General features: G+C 46.7%; 1 protein-coding gene across 4 annotated transcripts in view; it reads left to right on the top strand.

Annotated features, from left to right (window-relative positions):
• The first annotated feature begins 5,204 nt into the window (after nucleotides 1-5,204).
• Nucleotides 5,205-7,966, top strand: part of CADPS (calcium dependent secretion activator) — a 393,346-nt gene continuing 390,584 nt past the window's right edge. For 3 of the 4 annotated variants that reach the window (XM_063291524.1, XM_063291525.1, XM_063291523.1), the window contains exon 1: nucleotides 5,205-6,166. In XM_063291524.1, coding sequence (XP_063147594.1) covers nucleotides 5,798-6,166 — 369 coding nt within the window. In that variant the 5' untranslated portion in view covers nucleotides 5,205-5,797. The remainder of the gene's footprint in view (nucleotides 6,167-7,966) is intronic. The other variant, XM_063291526.1, reaches the window with a different exon arrangement.

Raw genomic sequence — 7,966 nt, 5'->3', positions numbered from 1 at the left:
AAAAATTAGTAATGGATTTTGCATGCACATCATTGCAATCTTCACTCACATTGCTTGCTTTTCAACATAGTACAAAAATTGGCAGGCATGTATCCTTAGTCTTTTTCAATTTGTACTGAAGATCAGCTTCTTTTATGATCAGATCATTTTTTTAGCAGGTTGGCATTCTACAATTATGTATCTTTTGACCATGTATGTTAATATTATTTTCTGCTTTAATGGGTTTTTGTTGTAGTAGTTGATAGAAACTGGTTTGACTGAGCATGTGAGAAGTAGGCAAAGCAGACAGAAAGCTGGACAAAGAAGGATTTGTTTCTGAGAAATAACATAAAAGCTAGAGTTGTACAATGACAACCACCCAAAGTCCCCCACTGGGGGAGAGGGGCAGTAATATAAATCTAATAAACAAACAAACAAACAAACTTGAAAACTCTACTTCCTCCTCCCCTAGCTTCCACTTTGCCAATCTCTCATCACAACAAACTGAGTTCCGATAGTGGATTCCACATAACCCACTATATGCTGCTTTATTTAAATAGAGTTTACCCAAGGATCTTTGCTGCTCACCTGTTTTCTTCACCACCATTCCCATCTCCAAGCTGACAGCATCGTGTTCCCTTCCTGGCTGACCTTTGTTTATAAATACAGCATCATAATAGACAGCTTGAATGAAGACTTTGAAAACTACCTAAAAATACAGGAGACAGGATCAAAGGAATTCCTATTCAAAGAAGCCATTTAGACCATCAACTCATTTATTCTGTTCAGGAGATCCAACAATATTAAAGTGAAAAATTCTTGAGGGAATCTACTCAATCAACAATAGGTTCCTTGCTAAACTCTAGGAACTGAAAAATAAACCATTCAGCTTTTGCTTATTTGAGCTGCTATCTGAGATACTGCATACTAGTATAGAAACTACATAGAATTTGAATCCCAACGCATTATTAAACCCTAGAGTTGGCATACTATTTCTACAATCTTAGCAGAAAATGAACAATAATGGTCCTAAATGAACACAACCAGCCACAAAAGACTGAACGGTTTCAAAAATAATTTCATGGGAGAGTCTAGTCATGAATTGCACAATTACCATGTAAAACAATAGGGGTGAGGAGCATTTATAGAATCTGGGGTGGGGGGGCACATTCTATAGTCATTAAAGCCATGATGTCAATGGCTTTAGCAAAAATAGACTGTTTTAGGAAGTTTTAGGAGCAAAAGCTGAGCTTTAAGCCTCTGCAACTTTAAAGTACCCATTTTATCTCTTACCCCCCTCCCCCACTTCCAAAATACTCCAAACTGACAAAAAAAGCTGGCCCTTCCTTTGCTCTGGGGATGCTTTAGATGGGACAGAAGGGGTGCTGGAGAGTTACAGGTTGACTATGGCTACATTAGAAAGTTAAGAAAATCCTCTATACTACAGCCTGATTTAGATTGTAGGCAGACACACATCTGAGTAGAAAGGTCTAGAGAAGGCAGGCAAAGAGGCAATCATGGTGAAAATAATGAAAGTAAAGAAAAGAAGAAAATGGGATAGCAGGTAGGCCTGTTGTGCTATTCAATGTTAAGCGTTACGACACATCAAAGATCAATGCACCTACTAAAGGGCAGCATGCTGGAGCGAGTGGTGGAAAATACCATCTCTTCTTGCTGCCTGCTGAGCTCTGGAGCAGCTGTCCAGCAGATGCATCAGAAGTACTACTGAAGTACTCCTTATACTTCTTGAAGTCAATAACAGTATAGTCATCTCCAGTGGAATCACAAAAATGAGCTTGGAACTGTTGACAAGCAAATTTATACCTGTTCTCATCAAAATCTGCAATTAAGGGCAGTAAAACAAAGTACTTTTCAAGTCATAAAATGCCATTTTGTTTAGGCAACTTTTTTTTCCTGCGAGCTTTTTTTAAAAAAAGAGCTATATGAATCAACAGCTGTTAAGCTACAGAGATATGGAGAAAAGCACCTTTGTTCTCTTTTAGAAAGATGCAGAAAGGTTTGCATGGAAAAAAAAAAATACTTGTGTCTGTATTACTTGGGAAACTACCTTTAACATTGGGCTTCAGTTCTCATACAGTAATTCCAAGCCAGCATGAGCAGTGAAATTATGGAAGTAGAAGCCCAATTTATAGTAGCAGCATGGCTGGTGTTTTATTGGTTGTTGTGAAAACAATTCATATCTATTGAGAAACAGAGAAGCAAATATACTTTGCTATTTAAAGAACAAACCATAGGATTCATTTCAAAATGTTGGCTGCTCAGATAGCTGCTACCACAGAGAGGTTACTGGCCAATGCTTAAGGCTTCTTAAATGAAAAATTGGTGTGATTAACAGCTGGATGGTTATATTAATAACTCTCTAGACAGCACCTTTAAACTTCACATGTACAAAGCTGATAACATTATTTTGAACAACATATAAAAAGAGAAGAATCCAACGTACTGTCCAAAGCATTGCTACCTACCAAATCAGAAAAATATGCAAATATTTCACTTGTCACCTATCAATTCTACCTATTCCCACCTGCAGAAAAATGAATCATGATTGTTATGACTCCCTGTTTCTGCAGGGGATTCCTAAAACTCTCCACAGGCAGCCCTGCTCTTCCTTTCTGTTTCATCCTACATGTTGAGCCTTATCAGAAAGACCTTTAAATTTTAATGGATATCAGTTAGGAATCTTCTTGTCTAACCATGTTTTTTGGCAAAGAGCCCTGAAACGATATTCAGCACAGAAATGCTGTCTTTGGCATCCCAGTGTTAAGTATGCACAGGCCCAAATTCCTTCACACCACTGGCAATAAAACCCTTATGAATATTTTTGGAAATGACCTCCACTGATATCAGTGAGGCCTTTTTCTATTGCTGCGCACACCTCAAAAATGATTTGGAAGACCACAATGCTTCCCTGTTATTCATTAAAGCATGCACATCATTTTTCAGGCTTATTTCTTTATTCAATTTATATAGCCACCCATCTCAAATACATGACTCTGGGCAGCTTACAATATTAAAATAAGTAAAAAAATGTACATATACAAAAATAAAACAGCTAGCAGCTGGAAAAATCATAAGAAACCAGCCATTAACACAACCAGGAAACAGGCTTCATCATACACTTGGGGCCCCAGGCTTGGGCACATTACATGTCCTCATGATCCCGAGAAAAGATGCCATTGCTTTGAGTGTTACATTAAAGATGTGCTGCTTTAATGATTTAATTAATTAAAGCAGGACCTTCATTTTTCAGCCTTGCACAGAAACCTGAAGAAAGATGTGTGTGCTTCAGTGAATAGCAAAGAGGTGCTGTGCTTGTGAGGGGTGCAAAGTACTATAGAATCATATTTGAAGCATTCCCAGCTCTACTTTGTTCTTAATTTTATTTTTTATCTATTTATTAAATTTATATAAGCACCGATCACATGCCTCTGACTCTGGGATGTGCACTAAGTTAAAAACACAAGGACAATGCAACATGTACAGCATTGCATTGCATACTGTTTGACAGTGGTAACTCCACTGATGCATTCAGAAATAAATCCTACTGAAATCAGTGGGACTTTAGTACTAAGTAAGCACAAAAGGCACTATAGGCAGAGATGTATGTAGAATTGATGGACCAATTACCAGCAATTACATCACTTTGCAGTGATATGCCTAAAGCACAATAGGATAATACATCTGTTTATAATTTGAATAGCGTGCAATGCAGCTGAATCCCAAATAAGTGGGCATCAGGTTGCAATCTCAGCACTAGTTTTTTTCAATTAATCAATTAATTTTACAGTTCTTATAGGCTGTTCCAGTCACAACCAACTTTGAGTGGTGTACAATTCCACCTCTATAACTTGGATTCTGAGAAAATAGAATACAACTTAAAAACCTCATAAAACTACAATATTGGACCGGCATTTCCTTTTGCTCTTGTTACACTGGTGATCCACCCATCTACCCTAACAACTTTCCTTTCATGCACCGATTCCCTTCCCAATCCATTTACACCAGGGGGCACTGCATCATGTCATGGTAGTCACTTCCAGATCGTTTCAATTTTATTTAATGGCAATTTTTCTGCTTAGAGCATTTTTATCTCAGGTGTTATTGGAAATGGCTATCAGAGCAGTTTAGAAATCACAAACATTTCCTGGGTGTGTGAGAGAGAAGCCAGTGCATGTTCTCATAAGCCTATCACCCAGAACTCAGTCCCTGTTTAAATCTGCCCCTGTTGATAGAGGCGCCACCTCTTCAGGTTTCGGGATTTCTCGGCTTAGAGAAAAATCAGAGCAGTGTTTCTCAACCTTGGCGACTTTAAGATGGGTGGACTTCAACTCCCAGAATTCCCCAGCCAGCCTGGGGAATTCTGGGAGTTGAAGTCCACCCATCTTAAAGTTGCCAAGGTTGAGATGCACTGAGACAGAGTTTGCTCCTACAGGCGACTAGGCAGCTGCAGAGTGAAGGAGGCTGCTAACCATCACGCCGGCAGAGGCGTATTTTGGGGCTTCGTGCCTCTGATCAGAAGCGGGAGGCTATGGATTTCTTCCCAGTTAGGCCACCGCAGGAACTACATAGACTCTGGTCTCCGCCAGCTGCAGAGACGGACCAGCAGCTCGCCAGAGAGGTCCTCTCGTTGATCAACTCTTTGAAATTAATGTGCACTGTTGCTTCAAAAAGCTGTTCGACGGGCTGCAGGTCGCCAACCCAGAAAAGCTCGTGACCCCTTAGTATCTGTCCCCTCATAAATCTCAGTTTTGCTAGGTCCTTTTTACTCGTCCCAGATTCCCCACCGTTCAGCGTGAGCGGAGATCTTGCGTTCCGAGCGAAAGAGAAAACCGTCCCCTCACCTTCCCCGCTTTTTGCAGGATTTCAGGCGCCGCTCCCCGTTCTTCTCTTCAAAAGCCTCCGGATTGGGATACCCATCCCGATTCCCATCCCTCCTCCTCCGATTTCTTTGCTGAGTCGCTCCGGGCTAAGCAAGGAGGGAAAGAGTCAAGGAAGGAAAAGCCAGCGCCGCGCCACGGAAAAGGTGGGGCGGGCGGGGCGGGAGCAGGTAAGGTAAGGGCAAATGCCTCTTGAGGGTGGGGGCTTCAGTTTCCCAAACAGTCATGTGCGGCGCCCGCGCGCGGAGAAGAGGGAGGAAGAGGAGGAGAAGGCAGCACTGAGCTTGCGCAGTCAGGGGTGGGCCGTTCTGCTTGTTGCTGCTGCTGCTGCTGCTGCTGCTGCGCCGACCGAGCGCTCTCGGCGCCGCTGCAGTTGGTGGCTCGCTCCTCAGCACCTTGGTCAGCTCCTCGCTCGCTGAGGTGTTATTCCCTTGCAGGGAACTACTGTAAGGAGGAAAGGAGCGAGAGGGAACGAGAAGGCGCTGCAGAGCCCCTTCTGTCTCCCCGCATCCAGAGAGAGAGAGAGAGAGATCTGGGGGGACCGAACCGGCCTCCCTGGATGAGGAGTGAGCTGGCCGGTGGCAGCCTTTGATCTCGCTCTCCCTCTCTCCCCGGCAGCGGAGCCCGCCTGGGGAGGCAAGAGTTAAAGCCATAAACCCACGTAAGCCTGGAAAGACGGCGGCGGTGCGTTCTCCGCCGTCCGCTGCCTCCACCGCTCTTCGCGAAGACTCATTTTCCCCACCCCGCGATCGGCTGGTGATCCTCTCGCTCCTTTAGCCGCGGTTGCGAGAGGGGACAGGAGGAGCAGGGGGAGGCGTTGAAGGAAGGGCGCCCCAGCAATCTGCCCAGGCTTTGTGCCGGTGCCGGTGCCGGTCCGGCCGTTCGCCCCGCCGAGCTGCGAGCTCTAGTCTGCGGCCAACATGCTGGACCCGTCGTCGAGTGAAGAAGAATCTGATGAGATCGTGGAGGAGGAGAGCAGTAAGGAAGTGCTGGCCCCGGCCGCCTCGGGGGCCCGGCTCTCTCCCAGCCGGACCAGCGAGAGCTCCGGGGGCGGCGGCGGCGGGAGCAGCGGCGGGCTGCAGCCCAGCAGCCGGAGCGGGAGCAGCGTCCGGCCTTCCAGCCCAAGCCCCTCCGTGGTGAGCGAGAAGGAGAAGGAAGAGCTGGAAAGGCTGCAGAAGGAGGAAGAAGAGAGGAAGAAGAAGCTGCAGCTCTACGTCTTCGTCATGAGGTGCATCGCCTACCCCTTCAACGCCAAGCAACCCACGGACATGGCCCGGAGGCAGCAGAAGGTAACGTCTGGCTGGGGAGAGCCACAGAGGCAGGCGGGTGGGGAGGAAGCCGGACCTGCCCAGGGCAATGTCTGGGGAGGGTCGGAGGCACCTGGGTGTGGAGAAGCACCACCTGGCACGCGCCAGCACCCAGGGGCAGAGCGGGTCGCGGGGAGGCAGGGGTGGCAGTTGGTCTTGCTGCTGAAAGTTTCCCCAGCCCGCGGTGTCCAGGGCCCTTTCCTGTGCGAGTGTTCCGGCCGCCGAGGGGCAGAGCTGGAGGGGGCTTGGCAACCAGAGAGTTTAGGTACAGCTGTGAGATCATCTCTCTTCACAAGATCCTCTGGAGGGAGGTTGTTAGCAGTCCCCAAAGCTCAAGGGAAAAGCAACTTGTGTTTGTGTGTATGTGTGTGAGTGGGTATGAGAGAGAGAGAGAGACAGACAGAGACAGACAGAGAGAGAGAGAGACTGTTTGCTGCCTGATATGGAACAGTAAATGGTGCCTCCCCAAGTCAGAATGCATCATACCCAAGTCTGGCACCTCCGTGAGATGCCTCTCCCTGGGAGTAAAAACACATCCTACATTTGCTGGGACTCCAGTTTGGTCTCCCGGGGAGCAGCTGTTCTCTGGCGGAGGGTAGGGCTGATGCTCTTGCCAAGTCAAGGTCTGAAGGCAGCTCCCCTGGTCCAGGTCCATCTGCCTGTCCACGGAGATGGAACCTGAGCAGAGGCTGGGTGGCGCCTGCAGCAGAAGAATGCAGCAGGAGCTGAGGAAGCTGGAAGGACACCAGGGGGACACAAGGCCTTGCATCCAGGGAGTCGTAGTACTTCTGGGAGAGGCGAAAAGTAAGCAGGAGCCTCAAGAGTTGGGGAGGGTGTAAAACAAATCTCCAGCAGGACAAAGAAGTCCAAGCGTCACTGCATCGGCAGCAGCCCTCCTGTCAGTGAGAGGTCAGATGACCTTTCGCCTTTCTTGGCTGCTGTTCCCTTTTGGCCTTATATAACTGCAGCTAATGCTAAGAGCTGGCTGGCGTTTTGCTCCAACGCCCACAAGGGAAAGGAACGTGGAGAGGAAAAACAGTGAGTTCGAGGGAGATGTGCATCTTGAGCTTCAGGCTCATTCTTCGTCCTCTGCCTTTCCCAACAGCTCCCCACTTTTCTAAGGATCTTCCTAGGAGAAGTGTCTGAGCCGTTGCTCTCCTGGAGATCCCCGCAAAGGTCATCCTGATACATTCACCTGCTGTGCTCATGCCACTGAGAGAGCCAATTGTTTCAGGGAAGCTTTTGTGTCCCTGCTAAAGAAGCTGTAGCTGTAAGACTTCTTGCTGCAGCGTTTGATGTCTAACAACAGTGGAACATGGCTTCACATTAGTTCAGTTCACTTCTTCTCGTCCCCCTCCCTTTGGAGCCAATCTGCACAGATGGGTCCTGCAACGTTCCTTGGCCGGAGACAGCGATGCCTGCGGAGCTACGTCTTGTGATCTTGATGGCTCATTGTAGTAAACATACAGTACAAGTGTACCAAATTTAAATAGCACCGAAGGAACTCTGAAAACTAGACTCGTCCAAAAGCAGAATGCAAAGCCTTTACGGTCCCTATATGCAATGCTTCATCGCTATCCCTTCCTTCTGGGGCAAACACGCTTAAAATATCTGTATTTAATCCTATATCCAGTAGGACATGCATTTTCTAGCGAACAGTTGGTATACTGAAAATGAAAAGTGGTTTAATGATAGCTTTTTGTTTGGTGTGTCCTGGAAACAGAGCAGAACACTCATGCTGGAGCTTTTTTACAACGAAATCAGAATTAGATAAGGAAAAAA

This window comes from Candoia aspera, chromosome 2 (assembly GCF_035149785.1).
Source record: "Candoia aspera isolate rCanAsp1 chromosome 2, rCanAsp1.hap2, whole genome shotgun sequence".
Classification (NCBI taxonomy): domain Eukaryota; kingdom Metazoa; phylum Chordata; class Lepidosauria; order Squamata; family Boidae; genus Candoia; species Candoia aspera.
Note: the sequence above shows the minus strand (reverse complement) of the source record. Positions and strands in the feature narration are given on the sequence as shown.